Below are 27,819 nucleotides of genomic sequence, written 5' to 3'. Positions count from 1 at the left end.
CGTTTGGACAACGCTCTCAGGGATGCACAGGGTGGGACTGTCGGGGTGTCCGTGCAGGGCCAGGGGTTGGACTGGATAATTCTTCTGGGTCCCTCCCACCTCAGGATATTCGGTCGTAGGTTCCTTTTAAAAGAAAATATAACTTGTCCGCTAACATCGAGGAGCACAGAAGGGGACACAGCACTACAAATAGTGGCCTCACTAGGGCCGAGCAGGGAGGAGGAGCATCTTCCGTTGCCACACAGATCTGCCATGCTCTGCCGCCCTCCGAGGCCGCGGCACGCCGACACTGACGGGGCAGAGCCGAGCAGCCCCGGCCCCGCGGCCCCGAGCGGGGCCCCGCCCGCCGGGCGGAGCCGCCTGACCCGGCGCAGCCGGAACCCCGTGGGCGGCGGCGGCCCCCGCGCTGCGGCGGGCGGGGGACGGAGGCACCGCCATGGGCGCGGAGCAGAGCGCCGAGGCCGAGAGACGCCCGGGCGAGCCCAGCGCCGCAGGTCGGTGCCTGGCGGGGAGCGAGGGCGCGGGGCTGTGCCGGCACAGCGGCTGTGGAGAAGGGCACGGCTGTTTCCTTGGAAGGGACAGCGGCTGTGGAGAAGGGCACGGCTGTTTCCTTGGAAGGGACAGCGGCTGTGGAGAAGGGAAGAGCTTGGAGAAGGGAAGGGCTGTTTCTCCGGGAGGCAGCGGCAGCGCGGCCCGGCCCTTCCTGTGACGGCGCGGGGGCACCGCCCGGGCCGGGGGAGCAGAGCCGGGGATGGGGAGCGCCCCGGGCGCGGTGCGGAGCTGGCGGGCTGTCCGTGCTGCAGGTGCTCCGGAATCAGCTCTTCCCCGCTGGGGACAGGAGCTTAGAACCCTTCAGTGATGTCGGCAATGTGCTATAAAAAGCATACCTGTGCAATAATAAATAGAGCAATATTCGCGTAGGGTTGGATTCTGATGTAATCTGCTTGTAAAGTTGATTATGCCCTCTCTCTCCAATATCCAGCATCTCCGTTGCCAGCCAAGCAACGAGCAAAAATGGACGACATTGTGGTTGTAGCCCCAGGAACACAATCCTCACGGAATGTCAGCAATGATCCAGATGTCATAAAACTGCAGGAAATTCCAACTTTCCAGCCCCTCTTGAAAGGTAAGTGTTTGTTCTTGCTCTGTTTTTAAATGCCTTCTTTTTTTGTACCTAATGGCATTTGTGTGTCCCGAGGTATCTACTGAAGTTCATATTTCTGTCCTTATTTTTCACTTCCCCTCTTGTTTCAAACCTTACTCTCTTTTGTTATGCCATGATTAATCCCAGCCTTCTAAACAGTGGGTGAGCTAGTTTAGAGGTGTGCTGGTAATCTTCTCTGCAATGGAACCATCTACTGTGAAGACAAAACAGCTCCAAGCATACCAGTTTGCCCTGTACCACTGGTTGATGAGAGGTGCTGTGTTATGTTCTAATTTATAATGGATGATGGTCTCCTGTTTTGCTCTAGTCTTTTAAAAACAGACTGTATGTTACTGTCAGAGTCATAGCTACCTGTGTTTGTGTTTAGCTGCTTGAAATCAAGGTGCCTTGTGGGAGTTTTCAACAGAGCAGATTTTATTCTTGTTTTTTGTGGGGTAGATGGGCTGAGACTGTTTCTTTTCCTCCCGCTCTTTTATTTTTTTTTTCTTTCATCCCTTGCACTCATTCTTTATTTCTTCTGTTCAAAGGAAAGTGAAGATTTCAATCAAAGTTGTTGAGCCTGCAGTATAACAAAAAAACAGGCCTGTGTGTTTTGTGGTCTGGCTTCTAGCTGCCTCTTTTTGAGGAAAATGCGGAGTGGCCTTATTATCTGAAAAGGCATCACTAAAAGTAATCTACCAGAGGTAGCATCACACCATCACTTTTTGGACAGAAAGTATTTACTTTTTGTTTGTTTGTGTATGCCTACTGCATAAGGGTACTAAAACATGACTAAAACTTGTAGATGTTATTATAGCCTCCTGGGCCATGCATTTAACATTTTATTGGACACTTTATTTTATGAGTATGTTCTGGATGTGCATGGCAGTGACTGCTGTTTCCTGCAGAAGGGGCAAAAAGGTAGAGAGCCCATGCAAAAAAGCAGAGCATGCTTTGCCTGTAAAGAAGATACTAAGTCCTGCTTTGTATGTAAGACAGAACTAGGGTCATGCTAGTGACAGCTTGAAATGTAGATGATGGAATCCAAATCTCTAAAAGAAATGAGGAAGTTTTAATATGAGAGAAAAAATTTAGAAGATGCTAAAACGTCTGGCACGAAAGTTGTTTTGTATGTGTAAGAGTGTGATGACAGAGTTTCAGTTCCACCCAAGCTCATGAGCAAACCTGGGTTGCACAAGACCTGTGGAAGGAAGTCCTGGGGAGTGAGACTGGTGATCACTTCCAGAGATTTTGTTCCTGTGAGGCTGTTAGAGTCTCAAGGGTCCAGGGCTTGAGGTGGGAAGTGAGAAAGAACAGAGGGCAGCAGCCATGTGGCTGAGATGCAAAGATTGCAGGGCACTGCCTTAGATGATCAGTCCAGGTCCTTCAGCTCCTAAATGTGCACCCTTTAAGTTGTCTTGGTGACTGAGTTGCTTTTTCTGGCCTTACTTTGGACCTGAAGCTGTGGATGTATGATAGAGTATCTCTTCTGTTTTTGTCACTTGGTCTGCTGCTTCCCTATGAGTCTCCTGAGACGGGGTGACATCTGGTGACTGCTCAAGAGTTTTGCATGCTGAATCACTTTTGTGAACACCTTTTTCAGCCTCAAGTACTTGTTATTACTTGAACAACCAGACTATGATACTTGTGTTCACTACAGAAAGCAGTGTGGGCCTGTTGAGTGAGTTGACTTTTGAAAGATGGCAGATCTACCATAGGCCCACTTGAGAAACTGTTCTGTTTTGGACTGGTCTCATCTGTATTCTTCCCATGCAAGATTATGTTTCTGGGAAGGTTGAAGAAGTTTCAAGATCTTTTAGGAGCTCATTCTAAAAGCTTGTGTCTTGTGATCTACCAGCTGGCAGGTGGACTTACAGTCCACAATGAAGTGGACTTCATTGTTCTATTCAGTTTCTCCTTGCCTAAGCAAAGCCAAGGGATTTTGTTTTGCTTTTGAGTTTGAAAAGGGGAATAATCATTAAATAAATGGACTGGCAAAGTACATGGTCATGTAAACACTACATGTTCTTGAAAAACAAATGCCCTTGTTCCTCCTAGCCATATTGAGTTGAGCTTGTGATCAGTGAATCTGGAAATCTTTACCACTGTGCGCTCTCACTTGGAAGAAAATGCCAGTGTCCTGTCCATTACATCTTTCATGCTTTCCCTTGACTTCTACAGGGAGTATTGCACCTCAGAGGTACAGCTAGGAGCCCTTGTAAAAAGTCCCTCTCCATATTTCTTGTAGGCTCACTTCAGGAACTGGAAAGCTGCTGTGAGGTTGCTCAAAGCTCTGTCCAGCTTGACCTTGAAGACTCCTCATGATCTGGACAGCCTGTTCCAGCCTCATCATAAAAAAAATTTCTTCCTTATGTCCAATCTAAACCTACCCTCTTTGGTTTAAAACCTATGTCCTTGCTCCTTCATTGCAGGCCCAGACAAAAAGTCTCTCTCTTTCTTGCAAGCTTTATTTGTCTCTGGAGGCTTTTTGGGGAAAGAAACATTTTCTTGCTTATGGCTAGAATTGTGCACTGGTAAAAAGTATTCAGCATGAAGAAGCAATAGAAACAGAGGTTACTATATCACTGCAAAGGCGCTGTGTGAGCAGCAGAAACTTCTTTACTGTGTCTCCTCCTGTTCCCATAGGATTTTATGATTAGTTTCCTCTCCAATCTCATTTCATGGTTCTTCAGGTCAGTGTGATGTTATTGTGACCATCTGAGAGTCCTGACTGGTTGACAAAAACTGCCAGATAGGCAGTGACTGTCAGCTGCTGCTGGCAGGACTGTGACCTCCCTCTGGTGGATCTTGTACATTAAAATTAACCGCTAACTAAAACAGCACCTGTAACTTTAAACTAACTTTTGGTAACCGGTCCCCTGTAAGCACTGGTTATGTTTTTGTGCTGCCCTTTCCCTTGTTGTTTCCTCCTTGTCTGGAGGAAGCTGTTATGGCAGCATCTCTTGGAAGTGTGATACTGAGCATTGAGCATACTGTGGGTTCACTGAATATGGGTTTGTGGTTATTTAGAGACAATTCAGCAGCCCAGTTTTGTGTTCTGACTTACTTCTGGAGGAAATCTTAATACTAAAATAACAATTTTAATGCTAGATATTTAGCTGTTTAAGCTGTTGGTGGTGCCTGCTTGGCTTTCTGCAAGAATGTGACGATACTTTTCTTTCTGTTTTGTTTTGCCTGGTGGTGTTTGGATTGTTGTGTGCAAGTTCCCAGGAGAGCAGGGATTGTTTCTGTGAATTAAGCAATGTGCTGCTGGAGACTGGCCTGTGAACAGATCAGCTATGTCACATGCAAATTGCATTTGTCATGTGCAGCATGTCTTCTGTCATAGAACTCCTGGCCCCTCAAGCACTGAGAGAAAAAAGATTAGCAGAGGCTGCTGAGGCTCACCTGCATTCCCAGATGTATCACGTGGATGAGAATGTTTTTGCAGACATTCAGCAGGTTACTTGTGCACTCCATTCCCCTTTGTTATGAAGACCACTTTGTCTAACATAGGTGGTCTTCAACTTACAGCCTTGTGAAGGGTACTGTGTGCTGCCCATTAGCATCCCCTAGCCCAGAATAACTGGATTCTTGTCCTACAAATAATCCTGCTGTTTTTCGAAGAACAGCAAGTAATAGGAAGATGTTGCTCAGTAAGGTTGTGGCATTTCTGCCCATAAAGTTATTAAGGGCATATTAAGCAAAGCTCTGTGAGTTGTGAACTGGAAGTAAATTAAATAAGTAATTACATTAAGGAGTATACAGTGAGAACTTTACTTACTGTGCTGCTTGTTACCCATATTTATTATTGTTGTTTATTAAGAAAGGCATTTCATGAAGAACACAGTGGGACTTTTACTCTGAAAAGTTAAGGCTATAGTTTCCCTGGAAGAAGTACAACAAGGAAACCCAGGTTACATGGCAGAAAGAGTAGGTTCAGCATAAGAAGTTTCCTTTTAGGCTCAATATATTTTGAAGTGGAAAGCTTGTCATATATTACAGCTGGTGTATGTCTTCAGCCGAGAGGCACAGGGAGATGCTGAGAAATCTGGGGTGAAACTTGCGATGCTGTACAGATGCTCTGTGGATCTTCCCTTGTCCTCCAGGGACAAGAAAAAGAAGCTTGTGTTACCTCGAAGTGACTGTTTGTACTTTTATAACTTCTTTTATGAAGTTGTTTTTCAGGTAGGAAAGCTGCTTGTCTGAAAAACATGCCAGTGTATTTTTCTTTCTAGCACAGTGTATGAAGGAAGGATGGATGTTTAGAGTTTGCTGCAATTAAAGCAAGATTTTGTCACATCTCGCTCCTCAATATTTTCTTACATTCTCTCTTCTTCCCCTTTCCTCATTGTATGCTCCTACTTCAATTTATAGTGTAGGGAATTTAGCTAATAGCACGTGTCAGTGAGCTTTATTCCTATCATTCTCTACACATGATACTTGAATACTTTCTGACCCTGTGTCTTACAAAGAGGATCTGCTGCTCGCAACTGCTGAGGGTATAGGCCTCTACTAGAATTTGAAACATCCAAGTTTGGATGGACCCCATGCCTAGTACTTACAACAAAATGTGCATGTTGGGTGGAAAGAAGTGCCAAGAATGTGAGTGCATCTGCCTGGTGAGTTTGAGTTTTTTTATTGTTATTTTGTTTGTTAGTGGGGTTGTTTTCTTTGGTTTTGTTTGGGTTTGTACAGCAATATTCTATATTGTAGAGATCTGTCTCTCCATTTTGAATTCATGACTTGAAAGTAGCTCCTGAAATCAGAATCTAGAAGATACTTCAGTTTTGAGGAAAGGAGTTTTCCCTTCAAAGGACACCTGAAGGAGTGGATGAAGATATCTGGCTTCCATGTATTCCTCAGTTGTTTGTTGGCTGTTTGGAGACCTGATCTAAGTCAGTTTTCTGTGTGAGAGGATTTGGGTCTGTGGTTGGACATTATCCAGTCAATATGCTCAACACCCACAGGGAGAGCATTAGGAGCTGCAGGTACTGAGTTCTCTACCTTTCCCTTCCCCTTTGCCAGCTCCACACCCCTTGGTGCAGTTTGTGTGTTGGCTGATGAGCAGAATGAATGTGAGCTTCTCTGCCTAGGGGATTAGCCTGGCCATTTCCCTGGCCGAGGACCTTGGAGCTCCAATTTCTACTGAACCCAGTAGCTGTGACTCTTACCTGGATCTCCTCAGGCACATACTGCTCCTCCCCACCATCTTGCTGCATGGGAATAAGCTTTGGTGGTCATCTCAAGTCACCTGCAGATCCTCCTTCCTTTACCTTCACAGAGCCTGGCAGAGCCCTTCAGCTGGCAGTGCAGCCCTTGGGGTGCAGCTGCTCTTGGGATTCATTAGGAGATGTGCTGAGCAAAATAACCATGTGGGAGGGAGTTAACTGTGTCCTGGCTTATCAATTTGCCACAGACTTTAATGAGGTGTATCTGCATGCTGGCCAGTGTACCTTGAAATCACTATTAACAGGCTAAGGTGAAGGGCAAATAAATGCTTATAACATCTAAAATATCCAAGTGTAATCATAAATGCTAACAGAATGTGTAATCTCTTTATGTTGGGAGGAGACTGGAAATCAGATGCATCTGATTGATCAGGCAGAGGAGCTAGTGTGTTCTACTGGATTGTAGATGGTGAATCTTTCCAGACAAGGAGAAGCATGTAATGCGAAAGCACATGGAGAACTCTTTTTAGTCCTCAAGGATTTTAGGCATCAAAATCTGGACAGAATTTTTTGCTTTTTTTCTCTCTCTTCACATTTGTGTACTTCTATTCAGCATTACTGCCTTCATAAGTTCATAAGTTAAGACTTGACTGAGTCTTTGACTGAGGGGCCAGTTAAATTTCTCACTTCTTTTTGATGTGTCTCTTGGCGTCTTTCTCTGATGGATGTCCTTCTGTTGAACGTGATGTTGTCTGTCATTGAAAATTGCATGCAATGAAATGTTCATGTCAGAAGTGTATCTAGGAGATACATTTATGCCTTGTACATCTGTACTGTACAGACCTGTCTTTACTGGATATACCAGCTGTATGTGTGTAGGTTGCTTCATGTGATGCTGCGTGACCCCCCTGCCCCCGTTAATATTTTTACTCTTGACTGGTGGCTGGTTTTGGAATGGTTGTGTCTCACTGCAGGACCGGCATTGCATTGCATCACTCTTGAAAATTGAATGTTTCTGTTTGATCTTAGGCTTTATAGGAATTAATAAGTTTATCCAAGTCCAGCAGGTTATTTGGTTTTTGGCCAGTTAGTTTATTGAGAAATATTATGCTTACCCAAGAGGGTATAAATTATTGCATCCTAATTATTGATTTCTTTTCCCCTATGGGTGCTGATTCAGTCAAGTGACTATGGTAGAGGTAAAAGATGAGAGGATGCTTCTGTATGAGCTGCCTGTCTGCAGTTAACTGCACTTTCTGTAACATCACATCATTCAAAAACTCCACTCTTGTATTTATTTCCTGCCCAAACACTATCAGCAGAATAAAGAGCAGATTCCGGAAAGTCACATGTATAAATAATATGCCCCTTTTCTAATTAGTGTTTGACTAGTATAAATAGTATAAAAACAAAAAGGGTTTTAAGGTACAAATGAAAAAGCAGGTCTGCTCCAGCCCTTAGCCTTGTTATCAAAGCAGTGTGGTGGGACCTCAACTTTAACCATGTTCTCTCTGGATAATTGTGTAAGATGAGATCAACAGCTGACCAATAAAGCACAGGTCAGCAAGCTCATTGTTATGAAACCTTGAAGTTTAGAATCAAATTTGATCTGCCTCTATTCCTTTCTTGGGTCATCTTAACAAAAGGGAAAATAGGGATTTTGTGGTTCATTTGGCTTAAACAGTGAGGTCTGACATACTGAATATTCCATCTATTTTCCATGTGGGGCTGGCCATGGTATGCCTGGCTTGTTGACACCCCTGCATGCATAAACCAGAAGAGGTGCAACTGCAGATTGCATATTGAACCCTGAGATGCAGATGATCTCTTGAACATCCTGATTTTCAGTTTGCAATAGTAACAAGGTGATGAGTAGTAATGTTAGTAGGGAGTGGAATTGCTGTCTGTTGTAGCTGTGCATAGGCACCACTCTACCCGCATGCCTGCAGGCTGAGCTCAGGGCCTCCAGGCAGCCTTTGGTGGGAGCTGCTGAAACACTGCTCAGCCTGTGGTCATCCTTGGAATACCATAATGCTTATTAGTGTGGGAGATATTTTTCTTTTTTATGGTGGAAATTCTTATCTTTCAGCAATCTTAAGCCACTTGGGAAGTTCTGAAGATGGCACTGCAGCGATGTGAGCACCTTCTGTGTGTGAGCTGGTATCTCGGGTGCTGGTGGAGTTTTTTGTTTGAGGTTTTCCTGTGTGTGATTGTTTACATGGGTGCTTCTACCTGTGTTATACATGTCTACTTCTCTCATGTTTCAAAATATTTATAATATTATAATTATGTGTGTAATTGTGGCATATAATTTCGGAGAAGACACAGTATGCCCATTAAATGCAAAATGTGCAATATATCCTGCCTGCCTGTTGTATGAAAGATTCACTATGAGTATGTTTCTTCGTGTGGTAAAGAGTTGAAGGGCAAAATTAAGTGCACTTGCTACTTATGAGAGGTTTTTTAATGAGGTTAAGGTCAAACAGTTAAAATAGTAGGCTGCTGTTTGAATACACTTGTGTGGATTTTTGGATTTTTTTTTTAATATGCTGATGCATATAGAAATGACACTCTTGAAAAGGTAGGTGAGTCTGTACTAATGCAGTGAAAACTGAGACTTTGGGATCCTATGCTGCAGTTGTTGGTTAGGGTGTCCCCTGGAAGTCACTTGTGTAACTTGGACAGCAGTATTGCAGTGTGAAGTGTCATTCAGTGTTGCAGTAAAAGACCTGTGAAGCTCAGACATTACAATTAGATTGTTTTCACCATGCTACATCAGCATGGCAGCGATGTATTTGTACCCAAGGGAAAGGTGTAACAGCAAGTGGGATACTGGGACAGCAGCACAGGCTGTTAGTGGGTAACTGCTGTGCAGGAGAAATCTATGCATTTCATGCCTTGGGAGTAAGGAGGTGCACCAGCAGTCCTTCATCTCAGGCTTGCAGTGTCCTTTCTCCGTTTTATGACTTGCTGTTTTTCACCCCTGTAGTTAAGAAAATGGATATTGAGATTGGAAAGCCTGCAGTCTAGGTAAGTGCCACAGGGTGTCAGTGGAATACTAAAGAAGTAGCAGACGTGGTTGGAAAGGGTTGGAAACCTTGCTGAAACAGCACGCTGGAAACTGCTTTCTCTTCAAGCTCTTTCCGTGAAAGTTTGTGTTCTATTTGCACTGGTACCAAGTGACCAAGGTCTTGGTGACCTTGCTGGGTTTGGTACCCGTTGGACCTGTGAGCTGAGCCACACAGTACTTTTTACTGAGAGGCAGCTACAGGTTACAGTACTAGGTCTGTGAGAAGGAGATGGTACAGTGATCTTCAGCTGAAAACCTTTCAGAAAGCTTTAAGATCTTAAAAAATAGAAATTTTGGGTGCAACTTACTTTCGATTATTGTTACTAGTGGGTTTGTAAGCGTGTGTGGTAAGAAAATGAGTATATAGATCAGCAGTAATTCAGGTGAAAGCATTTGAGGTTCAGAGGCTGTCCATGGCTCTTGATCCTCACCTCAGTACACCATCTGTAATAGGGAGTTCAGTAATTTTTTCTTGACAACACTGTTTTGATCATATGTGTGTTGACCATGCCAAGAGTGGTGCATAGTAAGTGCTTCCCTGGTGGCCCATTGTGCTGAGAAAAAATGTTTATTGAGTACAGGGGATAGAACTCAGGAACTGTGTCTAGAAAATGATTGCAACACTCTTTCCTTCTCTCCAGCTCAAAAATATTCAGTTCAACGGGGTCTTCTTTCCAGTTCCTCACCAGCCCTACAAACCAGTGTTGCTGCAAGAGTGCAGATCATGGGATGAACTGCATGAGGGGAGAGACATGAAAGGAGAAGGGGAAGAAATAATGTGTCTGTTAAGTGATAGCCTAAAATTCCAGGCTTTTACACCACCTTACTCGTGTGTGAGTACAGGTAATCTCACACAAATGAAGACATTTGTTTGGGAGAATCTTTGTATTGATCACATATGTCTGTTCAGCTAAATCCAGTGCTTTGCTAATTCCTAAGTTATTTTTAGGAGAGGGAGTGTGGAAGAGGAATGTCTTGAACCTTAATCTCTCTTGCCTTGGAAATGTCATGAAGGTATCTTGTGTCCAGTCTATCATGCCAATAGAAGCCCTTTGAGTTGGCAGGGGATTTATGTGATTCTGTTTTCATCAGTGCATTAATGGGAGTTGCCACAACATCTGGACATCACCTGGAGAGTACTGTCCTTCACTATATGTTGCCCAAACCTTTTGGTGCTTGGGAGGGTTGTTGGTGCACACCAGGAACTTAAGATTATAACCTATTTGCATATAACCTTTTAAAAAAAATTAAAATGCTAATATAGGCAACATTACTGCTTGCCTAAAGTTGTTCTCAGTGAGACACCTTGCAAAATTACTTGCGCATGTTCTCCTCCCCCTGATCTCAGCTGTCCAAAGTGAAATTCCTGGCAAGGCATGCCTCATCAGCACATGAATGTTGGTGTAAAAGCACTGGAGTCTGAGTTTCCTCATTTAAAATTCACTCTTTCTGCAAAAAGACTACTTTTTCTAAACTCCTATGCCAGCTACCATGGATAGAAAGCCATGTTTCAAGTTAAAACAAGAAGCATAGTGCCAAGGAAAACCCTTATCCTAAAGAATCCCTTTCTTTTTCAGATATTAGCTGGCCAGACAAGTGACCTTCTCTTCCTACTGTGTTTTAATCTGCTGTGTCCTTATTGTGGTGGGTTTTTTGCTGTGCATCCTCCACCTTCTCTCTGACTGTTATGTGTAATTGGAAGCTGACCTGGGATCTGCTGGACTGCAGACACCATTTGCAGTTGTGGTGCTGTAAATAGAATGCTTCCAAAGAGCTCCTTGGAAAGTGTGATATTATGGACCAGGGAATTATAAATCATAGTCATCAAGACATTTCAAAAACCATAATTTTCGTCTGGAAGTGTTTCAGTGAGTAACCCTTTGCTTTTAGTTCTTAGTCAAACTAAGATGGTGTTGACGAGCTCCGGGAAGAACAAATCCTGGTGATACTTCACAAGTTTTGGATAAAATTAAGTTGTTCCTTTTGATATGAAACACAAATAAAACTGCTGGAAAGGCACTACTAACACTCCTGGTTCTGGCTGATCTCTCTGCAAGGAATGGCTCAGTGTTGGCCTCAGCTGGCTCAGGAGGATGGGAAAAAGGTTGGTCAGAATTTTATCCATTCTCATTCTTTGTAGTAGGAGTCTTGGAAGGTTGCTGTCAGCTAAAGAAGCCTGAACCTGAAGGGGAAACTTGATTTTCCTTTTAACCCTGAAGTCTTGACTTCTTCTGATTAAACAGAACCTTTATCTTCAATAGGAAGTGGAAGAGATACTGGAAATAAAACTTCTTAAGTACTGCATGCTGCTTTGTCTCCCATGAGAGCAAATCTTACTTTTTCTGTGATGTGAAAGTAGCAAGATGCAGGTGATTGAATTGAAAGTACATGTTTGCATTTATACATTTGCAGAAACAGGACAAATCAGGATAGAATACTTAATCTTGGTTTTAGTTGTCTCCCCTTCAGGGAATGTGTTACCAGTTTTAGTATGAACTGAAATTTGGAGTCAGTTTGGGTGGTGGCTGAATTGCTTTTTTTTTTGCAATAGTTTGCAATTCTCCACTGTTGTACATTCTCTCGGTTATTCATCTGATTTATTATGTTCTGTGGTAGAGAAGACAGAAGGAATTTGTAGATTAATCACTTGGAACGTAAATTATTTCCTTTGTCTAATGATCTCTATTATGACAATTGATGATTAAGCTACAGTGGTGTTTTAGACTTTCACTTCTTTATTTTAAATGCCAAATGCCTTTTATTACTATCTGAATCCAATTACTTTTGTGGTCAATGTTTGCATATGTATTTAGATGAGGAATGTAAAGACTCAGCCTAGATTTTAATGCCAGGCAATGGAACAAATGTGGTAGGAGCAGAATTATTTTTCATGTCATAGCTCTTGCCTGTGCAAATAAAATTGTGGTGGTATGTCAACCTTTGTACCACCTCAGCTTGCAGAAGGAAGCATCTAAAAAGGTTAAAGTTTTGATTGCATCAGCTATTTAAGATGTAAGTAAAAATAAAGCAGTTTTCTGTGCTATGAAACAACAGGAGTGTGAGTTAGAAACTGAAGTACTGTACTGCAGGAGTAGGATTGATGTGAAAAAGGGTGGTCTCTCCATAAAGATACAATGAAATGATTGAGTAAGATGGCTAAAAATGGGCTGTGCTGGTCTGCCATCATGGTCAATGTGCAGCAGGGAAAGATAAGGGTAGTGCATTCAGGACAAAAGGTAGAAATTGTTAAATATTAACAGATTTGGTAGAGTTTTGGGAAAAGGTGAGAAACTGAGGATGTTTGTTTTCCAGCCTCCAATTAATTAATATTTAACCAGTGTTCCTGAGTGACTCATCTCTACTCAGAGATGTAAACAAAATTTTAAGATGGAAGGAAGATAGGGCGATCCATGTAACCAGGGAATTCTCTGGGAAATAAAAAAGGAAAAATGCTTCTGGCAGGCAAGGAACTTGATTTGGCTCACCATGGGATCTGGCAGGCACTTTGGCTGGTGTGGGGAGAAATCCCAGGGGTTGTGGACTAAGGTCATGTGGGCACCAGCTGAGATCAGCTCTGCCAGCTGTCCCAGTTAGGTACTTTAGGACTGAGGCAAGCACATATTCCAAAATTAGCTTCTGGACTTGGTGCAGGAGAAGATAACGTGCAGGATTTATTGAGGCACTCTGGCTTCACACAGAGTGTCCCTTTTGGATTCACTGATGCTTTGCTGACCAACATACTCCTCAGGAAAGTGGGGCAGGGTGGTTATGAAACACAGGGTGGTGATGCTGTGGCAGGAGCATAGACAGCTGGACTGGTGGACTTGCACCTTTGGGGCTTTTGTACAAATATTTTGTATTCTGCTCTTTAATCTTCAGTTTGGTTTGGTGATTTTTCCAAGAGCAAGGGTGAGCAGAACAAGCTAAACCTAATGGCTTGGGACTCTTTTCCCTAAAACCAGCAGAATTGATCTTTACTTTGGAAAGCTGCCATCCAGAAGGAACAGAGGTTGGAAAAGATAAAACTTTTTGTTTAGAAACTGTTTTGATGCCACCTGTTTTGATATTTTTGATTTTCCCGCTCCCTTATCGTCTTAACTAAAGAGGCTTGGTAAGAAAACAAAACCTGTAGTACTTCTAATTTTTAACCCTACTGAAGTTTTTCAGAAGACTGATCAAATTCTCTGCTGTGCTATACTGCCTCTTTATTATCCAGATTGCTAGGCTATTTTTTCTTGCAAATCAAAATAAGGTACAGTGAAATCAAGATAAGAGTGTATTACTGTATTGTTCAAGCCCTGAATATCAGAAAATAAAATGAAATAAATCTTACTATGCAGCTGAAAACCACAGAAATCTCTCTCTCCTCTGTCATTTCCTCAGCTTCTAGTCAGTTCTACCATACCTTCAGTGTAACTTGGGAGAGTGTGTGGGTTTTTGCCTCTTTGAAGCCTCTGTGTATGTAAGAGCAAAATTAATGTGACTTATTCTCGAGTGGTTTTCACTTCCTGTGGCCCACCACACTGATTACATCCCCTTTGAAATAGTTCCTTTGCAAAATGGGGCAACAAATTAACCGCTGCATGAAATAGAAGGGATTTGAGTTGCTGGCATTTGGTTAAAAATATGAATATAAATATATATATATATATATATATATAAATGTATGTGCATTTTCAGGCAGAGGCATTGCTCAGGCTTGAGGGGATTCAATGGATAATGTGCTAAATTAAACATATCAGGGTGCACCTAATGTTTTTGTTGCATAAGACTAGATATGGGATTGTTTCTTGAAATTAAAGGTAAGTTGTCTATTTTACTATTATTGCTCATACACTCATTTACACTCATGGCTGGTGTAAATGGAGCTGATGCCTCAGTAGGATGGAGGCAGGGAGGGGGAAACTGAGTTTAGCCTGGTATTTACCAGTGACCCAAGGGTGTTGTTCAGTCTCTGTATTCAGCTTTAAATGTCAGGCAACAAACCACGTACAGCCTTGGTACTTGTGGATGGCTTATAGCAAAATGGGAATTACTTTGAATGTCTTTCAAATATATGGTAAAAAGTCTTTGAACTTCAGTGTAATAGTCTTTATCTAAGCATGTATAACACTTAGGTAACTTTTTTTCCTGAAATTTTAATGAAATGGGCAATTTTCTCCTAAGCATTAGACAAATTGGTATTTTCCATGAGCAAGTCTAGGGTGTATATTTGTTGCCTGTTTTCACTTAGCACTAATATTTACTTTTAATGCCCCTTCTCCAAGCTTGTTTCCCTCTTCTCATTAATAGGGCAGTTTCTGGAGCATGTCTGTGACAGGAGCAGCTCTTCAGATGTGCTGAGACTGTTTCCTGTGAAAGGCAGGAGTGGATAGGTTGATATGGTGGTCCAACTCTGGCTGGAGGCCAGACACCCATAAGAGGCACCCTATCCCTTCTCTCCTAAACTGCACAGGGTAGAGGAGATACAACAAAAGGCTCATGAGTTGAGGGCAGGCAGAGAGATCACTCATGGGCAAAACAGACTTGACCTGGAGAAATTAATTTAATTTAATACCAGTCAAAATCAGAACAGTATAATGAGAAGTAAAACAAACATTAAAAACACCTTCCCCTCTCCCCTCCTTTCTTCCTGGGCTCTACCTCCTCCTGCCAAGCATCACAGGGAGACCAGAATAGGGGTCATGGTCGGTTCGCCACACCTTGTCCTGCCACTGCTCAGGGAGAGAGGTTGGAGACCTTTCTGTGCTCCACCATGGGGTCCCTCCTGTGGGTACAGTCCCTCAGGAACAGGCTGCTCCAGTCTGGGTCCCCCACAGGGTCACAAGTCCTGCCAGCAAACCTGTTCCAGTGTGGGCTCGTCTCTCCACAGCCTCCTTTGGGCATCCCGCTGCTCCATTGTGTACTCCTCCAGGAGCTTCAGATGGACCTCTGCATTCCCATGGACCTCCATGGGCTGCAGGGGCACAGGGGAATCTTCTGCCCCTCCTTCCTCACTGCCCTTAGTGTCTGCAGGGCTGTTCTCTCACATGTTGTCACCCTGCTCTTCTCTGACTGCAGTTGCTTCCGCCCAGTAACTTTTTTCCTCCATAAATCTCTTATGCCAGAGGTGTCACCAGCCATCCCTGATGGACTTAGCCTTCTGGAGCCTGTGGCATTGCCTTAGCTGGACATGGGGGAAGCTTCCTGCAGCTTCTCACAGAAGCCAGCCCTGTAGCCTCCTGTGCTCCCAACACGTGGCTATGCAGACCCAGCGTGGCTGAGGAGCAGATGGGCTGAGGGGCACACAGCTTGCTGTCCCCCTCCTCAGCCACAGAGCTGTGTGCCTTCTGCCACCCTGAGGTGGAGCAAGCACAGCCAAAAAAAGCAGAAGTAACACAGGGTGAGATGCAGTGAGCAGAGGGGCTGCATCCCCTTTTTGAGCACTAGGGAAAGAATCAGTGCCAAAGTTCTAGGTTTTAACAAGCCTTAACACACTGATGTTGGCTGTTCTGTCAGGCGATTTCTACTCCCTCTGTGTAGTGGTAAGTAAGGTAGTCACAATCACAAACCTGCTGCACAAACTTTGTTGTCCATCTAGAACTGTGTCTGTAAGTTCAGGGAGGAGTGAGTTCTGCTGGTGAACTCTTAAGTACTGTTTTATTAAACTTTGGTAAGAGCTATTGCTATACAACTTTGGATTTTCAGCTGTGGGATATTTTCTCTTGAAATTAAGCCAGGATGTGCTCACTTGCACAGAGTTGTGTGCAAATGCCTTTTTTTCCCTTGAGCCTCAGTTATCAAAGTTTGGAGTTAACTGTACCTTGTAACTATTTTTATTAATTTAACACACTAGGCTTGTTCCAGCCAAAATGTTGGTCATGAAACAGTGCTGAGAAATGTTAAGCTTGAAAGAAAATTTTGTATTTCTTCCACAGGAAATGTAATAAGTGACCTTAAAATAGTGTCTTATCTCATGTTTATAGTGAACTTCTTGTTTATAATTTTTTTTTCTTACGAAAGGAATGAACATTCTTTCAATCCTTAAGGATCAGAGAGATGAAAGACTCCTGTGTTTGTGTGTTGCTCTTCTTCCTTGTATTTTTTTCTTCACAGTGCCGTTTTAGGACTTGCCTACCTGAAAAGCCTTATCCTTAAAATACAACTGCATTAGGATGTGTATTGGTGAAGGAGCAGCTGCTCCCTTTGGAGGTCCCTGTAGTTCCAGGGACATTCAGAGCCAAGGTTGCTGCAGCTGGAGGAGGCTCTCATCTGAGCTGCTCCCTCACAGGTGATGGTGTAGGTATTGTTCTTGTAAAACACGTCAGGAAATGGAGATGTGCTGCTTTACTGCCCTGAAAACTTTAGTTTTGCACATAGTTTGGGTCAAGACAGATGATTTCTTAACAGATTAGGTGCCTTGTTGGGTTTTGTTGAGTTAGGTTTAGTTTTTGGCTTTGGTTTCAGTAGTGAGCCTTTGAAATGAGACCTGGGATTTCTGACTATAGTAGAGGAGCAAAAAAGTTAAGTAGCTGGTTTTGGTTTTCATAAATATTTACCATTAGGTAGAAATGGATCATCAAGACTTCTGCACATTAGGAAGCAGTAGGACAAATGACAGTGACAACATTTTCTTTTTTGCCTTATTCTTTAACTGTATGCTCCGTGGGGCAAAAGACAGAGACACTTGACAATAGGCCCTAATGTTCTAAATGGCCTCCAGTTTCATTGTGGCAGCTTTTTATTTGGAGCTGAACTAGGAAGGTCAACTCAGTATTCTTGTCCTTGGAAGGACACTGTTGTGCCTTCACTGAAAGGCCCTCACAGGAGATGATTCCATCAAAGACTCTAAGATTTTTAAAGGTGTTTCTTGCCTGAATGCAGGTGGGGGTTAACCAGTGGTAAAATGTACAGATTAGTTCACTGCCTTACTTTCTCATTCTCTTGTGAAGTGACACTGTAAATATGCTGAGGGGATCTCTTCTGTCCAGGCGGGCATACTGCCCAAACCTGGAAAGGGAAAAAAAAGGTTGATTTTTTTTTTTTTCTTAAAATGTAGAAGACAATTAATTGCTGTAGCCCCAAAGAGCTCTGCTCTTCTGAGGTGTCATTGAGGAGTTTGGCATGATACTAAATAGGCTTGCCCTCAGGCACGTTCTTGTTCTACAGTTAATGATTCTGTCTAAAGGAGATGCTGTAGACAATGGATTTTTTAAAAACCGTGAAGTGGGTTGTACTTAACTCCTGTCCCCCTGCTTTGGGATAATAACCATAGTTTGTGTTAGGAAGCTGTTCTGCATTGAGAAACTTGTTCCTCAGGTGGAATAACTTACAAACCTTTGACATATCTCTGTATAATTTATTTTTTCGTTTTGGGATGTTGGCATCTTGCAGTGAAACACATAAAGGTGACTCCTGTGAAGTGCTTTGCTGTCTCTGCTTCTGGGAACAGTTAAATTAAACCAAAAAAACCACTTTACTTTTAAGAACATCCTAAACCACTGTAGTCTTATTCAGTGACTATCTGTCCCTTTTCAGTGAATGTTAAAAACACAGTCACAAAGTTGAATTTTCACTGTCCCCTGCTTCAGATGCAAATAAACAGTCATTGCATACTTGTTTTCTGATGTCTTTGAAAGGAAGGTATTTCTGCTAAGTGAATACAATCTCTCTGTTATCTGAGTGAGCAGCTATCCCAGTGCACAGCTGAATCAGTCCCTGCACATAGAGGATGCCTGGAATATAGTTCAGAAATGTTCTAGATTCATCATTTCTTAATAGACAGATCAGACTAATGCATTAGCTTTTCTTTTTGGGCACATCTGGTAAACTAGCCCTCATGGAAGATGTGGAAAAGTAAAATAAGGAAACATGCTTTTTAAATGAACTATCAAAATAACATTTGTTGCCTTGCAGTCATATAGCCCTGTATTAAAGTGAGGCTATCACTGAAGAACTGCAGGTTTAAAGGGTATTTGCTCTGAAAACTTGCAGAAAGCAAAAATTCCTCTGGCCTGTGTGTGGAAAGTGCTTGGCTTGGGCTCTGCCTGTAGGATGGGTACCATGGGGACTGCTGTTCACTACTTTTGTGCAGGTTGTGCCTAGGGCTCATGGAGTTTGTTTGCCTGTGCTGATGGACGGGAGAACATTAAAATGGTGCTGTACATAACTGGAACGCTGCATGGAGAGGCTGGTAAGAGAGGCTGATGGCCCCTCCAACGCAAAGTGAGACAGTCTGGCTCCTCCGGGTATGCAGTGTAGCTTGAGCTGATGTAATAGCTCCCTCTTGTCCAAGGAGGAGGATACACACTCCCACATTCCTCCTCGGCATGTCCCTCCATCCTCACCGAGTCTGACATTCATCTGACCCTGTGTGAAACTGATTTGTGTTGCTAACCTGGCAGAGAGCTCTTTTTGTGCCAGGTTAATTTTCCACTGTTAATAATCTGCTTTGGTCTGTTGCTCTGTCAGACAAGTGCCAGGCCTGGTGGAAGAGAGGAGGTGGATGCAGGGCCACCACCCCTTTGTGACAGTGATGAACCTTTAGGAGGGAGCTGATGGAGCCTCATGCCAAGGCTTTGCTCCTCTGGTACTGAGTGTTGCTCTTTGATGACCCTGTCCCTTCCCTTTACTTCGTGCTGGTGCCTGCGCTTGTTTGGGTAATGTGCTGAAACACGCTGACACTCCAGGAAACTGTGGTCTCCAGGTGTGATAAAAGAGCTTTCCTTGTTTTTCCCTTGGTGGGAGTCATGTTTCACAGAGAACTTAGCTCCCTGATGGCATTAGCCTGGCAGGTGCGTTTGGGCATCCTGTGGCACACGTGCTGTTCCTGCTCAGAACTCCAGGGTGCATCCGTACCTTTAGATGAAGTCATGGCTCCCACATCTGATTGCAGCTTTTGCTGAGTAAAATAGGTCTAGTAGGTCATACTTCTGCCATTTATATTGTTAGCCACGTGTAAATTGTCCATTTCAGCTGAACTGTTTATTTTTATCAACAAACTACAGTAAGAAATTTGGACCCAACAGTACGTCCCTAGTGGAATGAAATTAGATTTTCTTTTTGGCCATGACTGCAATTGTTCTGGATATCAAAGACCCTCTTAAATTCTTTTTTGTTTTTAAAGACATAGAATAGCCTGTTCATTCTTGGCTGTTGTCTTCTATTTCTCCCTCTGTTAAGTGATTGCACAACTTGACATTAAAATCAATAATTCCTCATTGATAATTGCTCTCAGGCTATGACATCAGGATTTTCTGGAAATATAAATTCATAGTGCTGATAGCAGACTATATGATTTCACTCTGGAAACTGGCCAGTACAGTTGGATTCCCTGATGTGCAGGAGATGATACAACATGAGTCTGTATATGTGCCTGAAACATTTGGTCTGTGTTTTCAAGGGACTGATGTGTTACAAGAGCACAGGCTGTAATTCAGGTGCACTCTGATGAAACCAGAGCGCCTCCTTGCAAATAACTGCTGGAGTATTTTGCTGTTCTTATACAGATGTCCTGTTTTCTGCCTTTACATTATTTATTTTTGCCTAGCAGAGTGCTTCTTCCAAATATTGCTGCAGGGATTAGTCTGCCATAGGCTTTTTCCTTCTGGCATTCCCACAGTTCCTGGCAGTTTAATACCTTTTGGAGTCCTGGTGCAGATCTGCACTGAGGCAGTGCTCTGCTCTGAAGCAGATGTGTTCATGAGGATTATCAGGAACATTCTTTGCTTGCACGTGGGTGGAGTGGGCTCAGTGTTTAAGTGAGACAGACCGCGGCAGGCGGCTCCAGAAGTTAGGAATTGCAATTAGATGCTGGAACAGTCAACCACAGGATGCTGCTGGGGCCAAGAATTTAACAAGGTTCAAAAAGGAGTTGGATGTTTGCTTAGGGGTTAGGAATAGAGGGAGTTGTCAGAATAAATGATTACCAAACGTTTTGGAGGGAGTCTTATACCTTATATTTTTGAGTCTGTGCTGGCAAGGTTACCTGTCTTTTGCTGATGCCTGGGCTCCTAATATTCCTATTAAAGAGTATTAGTGTGATTAGTATTATTCATTCCTCCTAGGGTGCGATGCAGCACTAGTCAGTCTTCTACTTATGATCCACTTTGGCAGTTCTCTTTTTGAAAACTATGCCTGAGGCTTTTGGGGAACTGGGAAAATTAAATTTGCAGGTTTGGCGTGCAATGCAGTTACAACCTCTAGGTTTTATGCACTTTAGGGGAGGGCTGCTTGTGGTCGGGGAAGGTATGTACACCCTCAGCAGTAATGCCATTGCTGTCAACACCCAAACTGCCTTGGGTAGGAGTAGATTTGGGTGTTAGGGACTAACCTTTAGGCAGTGTGAGACAGTGTCAGGGAGTCTCAAACCAGAGTAGTGGGGCAGAATCATTCTCAGCTAATGAAGTTATGTATGTCCCTGAGCTTGGGCTGTGCACTTCCCCCAGACCTCAGCCTATACTGGGCTCTGTAGCTTTGCCTGCTTGTTCAGTGTTGACTTGTACCTCTTCAGAAAGCTTTTTAGGTTTAAACATGTGCGTTGTACACACCTCATGCACTGCAGTGGTCTTTGGGTAGTGGCATGAGCACAGCAGGTTTCATCTCCTGACCTTCCAGCTGGCTGGCCAAGTTCAGTTGGAGCTTAAAGCTGGTTGAAGGCAGCTTGTTTTCCCTACTCCCTTGTGTCATCCCTGCCTCTCATGCAGCCAGACAGGGAGCTGAGCCAACTGAAAACTTAACCCTACCCTCTCTAAAACAACACTGGTTTCTCTCAATCTCATTTCCCTGAACTAGCTTTCCACCTAGCTGTAAAAGCAACAGTGATGTAAAGGAGAGGTCAATATAGTGTATTTGAGTTGCATATGGGGATGTAGGACAGCAGCTTTGGCTTGAATTGGCCTGCCTTGTATGATGAAATACAGGGTTTCTTCCAGCAATCCTGAACACAAATTTAAAGCAGAAACAAGTTTGGGGGCTTATACCCTTACTTTAAGTATTTGAGCTTAGGCTTCCATGGACTGTCCTCATTCCTCCAAAGGTTATTTATTTATTTATTTTGCTGCCAATTTTAAGAGAAAAGAAAATAAGTAAAAAATCCTATGTGTTAATTCCTTTGCTTTTGGATAAAAATGAAAAGGACAGAATTTTCATTCTTTTGCCATGCTTGCTGGAAATACCTGTTGCAAACAAGGGCAGTGATGTTGTCAAGGGCTGCTCATTAATGTTTTCTATAGCAGCAGTATAATTTCTTGATAGTTAAATGGTAGCATTTTTACACTGCGCTTTTACTAGTTTTAAAAATTTTCCTTAGGAAATAAGAAGAGGATGGAAAGGGACTTCCAAGATTTCAGGGTGTACAGAACCATGGATTAACGAATGAATGAAGCCTTGCAGGATATTGTCTCATGGTTGTGGGGAAGGTGACATTTGGCTGTAGGGAAAGGCACCATTTTTTAAATAATTTCAGCGACGTGAGTCAAAGACGTCGTACCTTCAATATAGTGTCGTTAAAGAAGGACACTTGAGTTTCTTTACATTGTGATTTTTTTGCTGCAGCCATAGTTGAGAAGTGATTTGTTTCTCCAGAGTTAGGGTTTTCTGCCCTGTGTTTCCAGCCTGTATCGGTGTCTGGCAGTAACTGGGTGAAGGTTAACATCTGGGATGCAAACTGCTTCCTCTTTTCCAGGTTCTCTGCTGACATCACCACTCTCTCAAATGGAACTCTTGCAGTGAAACCTGAAGGATGCAGACAGAACTCCTCAACTCCTGCCCCAGCTGGTTAAACCAGGACAGATCAGTTAAAGCATGCACAGAAATGATGGTGCTATTGCAAAATGTTCAGACCTCGCTTCTCTTTTTTAAATTGTACTGAGACCTGACAGTGTTCTGGTCTCAAAACCAGTGGAGTCTGCCAAACATGTTTTGTGGTGTTAGTCTGGTGGAGAAGAGAGTGGCTTCTTAAAAACTGAACGTACACAAGTTGGAGATAAAGAGCTGTGAAGTTTGGTGTGCTCTGAGAGGGGAGAGGTTGGGTTAAATGAAGCAAAGGAGTGGCTTTCAGTCATAGATCTTGGAATGCTTTTGGTAAAGAGGACCAGAGCAGGGCTTCATGCCCTTTGCTTGGAGGAGAGAAGGGTGAAGCTGCTCTTGTTGAAAAGACAAGTTCTGTGTGATTGTTGTGGGCAGTGGGTGCAGGTGGCAGGAGGTGCATGACTCATGCAGGAGGAGGAGTTGTAGCTTCCTCCTGCGTGGCCTTGGGGGAGTGTTCCTGTGTACAACTCATTTGGATGATAGTCATGCATGATTTTGAAGAACTTACGTGGGCATCACAGAAAGTGTAAGTTGAAATGCCTGTGTTTACCTTAGTTCTCTCTAAGGAAAGACTTGATGCGGATTGAAGTGTTCTGGTTGAATGACAGTCGTCTTTATCAGCCACAAGCACTGAAGAGTTGCATGCTAACCACAAAAATTACCACTTAGACATTTTGCTTTGTAGACAAAAATCAGAAGGCAAATGGAGAAGTATGGGAAGAACATGTGTTTTCAAGCTCTCTGAAGCCAGCATGTCTAGAAGTACAGGAGATAGTCCTATAACTTTGCTAATGCTGAAAGAAAAAATACTACACATCCTGAAATTAGCAATGCAGTTATGGAAGTAGCACTGAGTCTCAGCATGTGGGATAGGTGCATGCACACATTCACATGTACAGTAATTACAATGGCCTGATATTGTGTCCTGACCACAGTGAGCTTGCTCCATTTTTCAGTATCTAAGAAAGGAGTTTGGCCCTGTGAATGAATTTGAAATGCTGTCAGAATCATTCTTTCATATTGTAGGAAACATGTGCATTCTGTGGCTGCAGGTGGTGATGGCCATATACCAGAATGCAGATGATGTGCTCCTTGCTGCTGCTTCTCCCACCCCGGCTGCACTTGGCCAGTTTGCATGAACCAAGTGGGAGAAAAGAGGCAGAGTGCAAACACTGAGTTAGAGCTTGGTGTAAGTTAAAAGTTCTGTTCTGGTAGCATTTCTGTGGAGCTCTTTGTTGGAAGGATATAGAATGATCCTACTGCAAAGGGGTAGTGTGCTGAGAAGTTTTGTAATGTTCTTTAAGAGTAGCAGAGATTACAGAAGCACTGTTTACAAGTCATCAGTGCCCTTAAAGACCCTAACATTTGTCTTTGCCCATTGCTCAGAATTGTTGAAGGTAGCTGGTGCCTCCGAAGAAACACTAGTCCAGTTTCCCTGTACAAAGCTGGGTCAGCAAAAGTGGATTCCCAATACCCTGTTTGGTTGTGTTTTGGGTATCTCCAGGGATGGAGACTCCCCACCTTCTTTGGGTACCTGATCCACTGTTGGATTGCCTTCATAATAAAAAAAAAAATCAACTAAACAAAACCAAAAGAAGCTTATGTTTATGTGTTTCAGTTTTTGTCCACTACGTCTTATCCTTTCACTCCATACTTGAGAAGAGCCTGACTCTTTTTCTGCCTCCCATCAGGTGTTTGTCATAGATGGGATTCCCCTCCATGCTTTTTCTTCCTGAGGATAAGCAGTTCCAGCTCACTCAGCCTTCCCTTGTGGGACACATTTGTAGCCCCTTAATGATCTCTGTGATCCTTCACTGGACTGACTGCCAGCATGTCCATGCCTGCCTTGTACTGGGAAGCCCAGCATTGGGAAGCCAATGGAAGAATGGAAGGACCACCTTCCTTGATCTGCTGGCAGCTCTTCCCTGTGCAGCCTAGGATCTCTTGGCTGCCTCTGCTGCAGAGGCTTGCTGTTGGCCCATGTTCAATTTGCTGTCTGTCTGTGAGTCCTTCTCTGTGAGGCTGCTCTCTCCCCCAGCATGAGCTGGGGCTCGGGGTGGCTGCTGCCCTGCTGCAGGACTCTGCATTTTGTGTTGCTGAACTTCATGAGATTCCCATCAGCACATTTCTCCAGCCTGTAAAGGTGCCTCTGAATGGCAGAGGTGTTTTCAGCTATTTTGTATAATCTGAAAGTTTGCTGAGGGGGGCTCTGTCCATTCATCTAGGTCATTTATAAACATGTGAAACAGTATTGGCCCCAGCATCATAATCTGGAGTCACACCACCAGTAACTGTTCTCCAGCTGGACTTCATTCCACTTACCACAACCCTTTGAGCCTGGCAGCTCAACCAGTTTTCTATCCACCTCACTTTTCTCCAGCCCATTTAGAGGTTGTATGAAGCTCAAATCTCTGTCAGTAAGTAAGGACCCATTGAACCATTGCTAATTAAAAGGTCCAGATAAATATTTTTTGAAACAGGAAATGAAAAAGAATTAGTAATGCAGAAGCAGAGACAGAAGGTTGCAAAAGAGCAGGGAAAGGAAAGGAGGTGGATAAGTACAGTTTTGGGTGGGAATTCTGGTAATGAGCTGTGGCTTAGCTTTTCTTTTGTCTGTAAGAGACTTTGGAAATGTGGACTCATTTTTGGAGGAAAGTAAGTAAAAATGTTAGGAAGGAAAAGTTCACAATCTTGTTTGGAGATCTCAAAAAGCTGCACAGAAAACCTGAGCTGTGCCATGGCTCAGTTTCACAAGGACAACTGGCTGAAATAAGTGTACTGAATTCAAACCCTTCTTGTCCCCATAGGAGAAGAACTTTCCTTTGATTATTGTTGATTTATACAAACTTTTCTCTTTTGAGTATGGGAAATGTTCCAGTACTTAATTATTAGGCATTGTGGACCTCAAGGTTATGCATGCTATGTACACGTTTATCTCAGCTGGTTCTGATTCAATTGATACTAATTGATTTTGTTGAAAGAAAAGCTTCTGATAAGATGTCTTGTTACCAGGCTTCATTTGACTCTAATTAAACCCCTGAGACGGCACTGCTATATGTTTTTTAATTCTTGTTGTGAAAAAAAAAGTGTTTATTTTGTTCACAGGCATATGAATTGCTGTATTGCAACTCTCACCTCCCTTGTTGCATGGGGTGTGTCCTATTGGAGGACAGCTCTGGCAATTTCTGCAGTCAATCTGTCTGCTGAAACAAACCAGCCAGGGAGGTGTCAGTCGGCCAAACGCCACTAAAATTAGATGGTTAATTATAGTCAAGGTCGTTTGGGAATTTGTGTTCCTGTCAGTATTTCTGTGACCAAACATCCTATTTTTGGGTACTGGAAATACTCACATACTTCAAATGCTGTAAAAAAAGATACCCTAGAAAAGAACTCAACCCTAAAATGAGCACAGGTGGGACCTAGCACTCAGGTTTCATATGGAGCTGCATCCCTACTTGTCAGCCAAGGCTTGTTTCACCTTTAAGACAGCAAAACAACCACTGATGGGGTAGCATCGAATGGATATGCTTCTCTATCTCTCGAAAAACATTCCTCCTTTGTCCACTCAAAGTGGACACAGTGTTAAGATATGTTTCAATGCAAATGCTTGTAAGCAATTTTGTGCTAAAAATGTTCTTTGTGTACTCTGGAAAATCAGTCTTTTTAAAATTTTGTTTTAAGACTGGTGTGTATCGTTTCTGTTTGTGTAGGGTTTTTATGGTGTGCTTGTTCATGTTTGGTTAAAGGTTTGAAATGTTTCTGTGTGAGGTGTTTGTGCATCTGCCTGTCTGTTTAGTCATGGAAAGGGGCAGGATAACTTTGAGGGCAATCTGTTACAGTAGTGGTGTAGCATCTTATCAGGCCTTCAAGGCAAGAGGAGAATTTCCATTTTTTTAGGCTGGCTGTCTTATTGGAAAGAGGGGATGCCAGTGAGATTAAGCACACTACTTTGCAAAGTTTGTGTTCGATGACATTTTATTTTTCAGCTGCTACTAATATTTTACAATTTTGAAAGAGCTGTTAAGAAAAGAAGAAATAAGACCTTGATCTTCCCAAACACCTCTCTAGAGGATGGCAAACTTCTCACTGAAAATTGAGATTAAAAAGTCTCATTTGTTGATTAAAGTTAATTGTTGATTTGAGAGCCTGGATGTTGCTTCCTCATGGTTTGAGAACATATTTCTTGCCTGACCTTGACTATGATTGTTATTTGTACTCTGCCTACTTCCATTAAAGGAGTCAAGGCTTTTAGAAAACCAGGTGATGAGGAGGAACTGTCTTGTTTGTTAACATTTACTGTATGAACTAGAAAAAAATAATAAAGGGAACTATGCAAGAACAGAGCTTGCTGTTCTGTGAGAGGATGTTGAAGGGAGCCCTGTGGCAGCAGGTACTGCTGGAATTTGTGAACTTGCAAGAGCAGTTGGATCCAAGTGATACTAGAGACACCACTGAGAACTGGAAAGGTTGAAGAACCCAAGGAAGGGTTGACTGGCCTGTCTAATCACTGGATTCCTGTGCTTTGTTTGAAGCCAGGTTGCATCTTGCCTAAGTTCCAGTGGCAGGGCAAGGAGTCATTTCCTGTGGGTTTTTCTGGGTACTTCTAATGCTCTAGTACAGCTGGCATATGTTCATGGTTATATTCAAAACTAAATTTTTTTCTTTACTGTCTTTCTGAGGGTACTTGTTGTTCATTGTGTCACATAGAAGCTAAAAGAACATTATTTTCATGAGCTGTTAAGAACAGCTGCAGCTTTTTCCTGAACACTGGGGGAGATTTTTGGATGGGTTTTCTAGAAAAGTGGGAGACAGTAGGTTGGTGCTAGCAGAACGCCTTCCATTTACAGCAGACCGTTCCTTCTGGATAACTGTACAAATGGATTTTTCTTTCTCTCCAATGACCCAGGGAGGGATGCAGTTGTAGTTGCAACATATCAATTATCCTGTAAGTCAAAGATTTTGTAGAGTGCTTGCTTTTTGATGGAATTGTATGTAAGAGCCAGTCAGGGTAAAAAGTGTCTGTTTCCAGTCTTTATTCACTGCTAAACATTTCAGGGCTCTTGACCTTTACTCAGCACTTTAGGTTTTGTCAAAATTTACTCTGCTTCTTGCTTTAATAGATTGTCCATGGGCTCCCTGGGCCCATGGACTGATAGTAATACATTTAATTCAGCACTAGTTGTCTGAAGGCAGAGGTTGATGTACTTCAGATATAAATAATCTGTCATCTGTCATTTATAAATACCCAATAAAGTTTGGGTAAGGGGTATGGGGGAACATGCCTGGAAAAAGATCATTTGCTTCCTTTTTCTCCAGAGAGCTGGTGGCTTGTGAGGAGAGGATGGATAAAGGAGGGAGAGGAGAAGAGGAAATCGTAGGTTCTTCATCAGGTGGGAGAAAGGGACACCAGCCCATTAATCAGCTATGGCTCTTCACTAACTTTAGAGCATGCTAGGAAAGGATACAAGAAAATCTGTTAAGAAAAAAAAAAAAAAGAAAGAAACCTAAGGTTAGAAAGACATAGATCTGCACTTCTAAATTTTTTTCATGTTTGGTGGTTTGTTTTTTTTTTTTGGTTTTTTTTTTGTTTGTTTTGTTTTGGTTTTTGTTGGGTTGGGTTTGTTTTTTTTGTTTTTTTGGTTTTT

The 27,819-nt window shown here is 42.8% G+C and overlaps 1 protein-coding gene across 2 annotated transcripts in view; it reads left to right on the top strand.

The window, feature by feature from the left end:
- Positions 1-365: 365 nt before the first annotated feature.
- BORCS5 (BLOC-1 related complex subunit 5) overlaps positions 366-27,819 on the top strand; it is a 64,870-nt gene continuing 37,416 nt past the window's right edge. The window contains exons 1-2 of one of the 2 annotated variants that reach the window (XM_041486021.1): positions 366-494; positions 983-1,126. In XM_041486021.1, the coding sequence (XP_041341955.1) occupies positions 437-494; positions 983-1,126 (202 nt within the window). In that variant the 5' untranslated portion in view covers positions 366-436. Of the gene's footprint in view, positions 495-982; positions 1,127-27,819 lie in introns of those variants that run through there. The other variant, XM_041486022.1, reaches the window with a different exon arrangement.

The sequence above is a fragment of the Pyrgilauda ruficollis genome, unplaced genomic scaffold (genome assembly GCF_017590135.1).
Source record: "Pyrgilauda ruficollis isolate IOZ18807 unplaced genomic scaffold, ASM1759013v1 scaffold73, whole genome shotgun sequence".
Lineage (NCBI taxonomy): Eukaryota > Metazoa > Chordata > Aves > Passeriformes > Passeridae > Pyrgilauda > Pyrgilauda ruficollis.
This window is presented reverse-complemented; position numbering and strand designations above follow the sequence as displayed.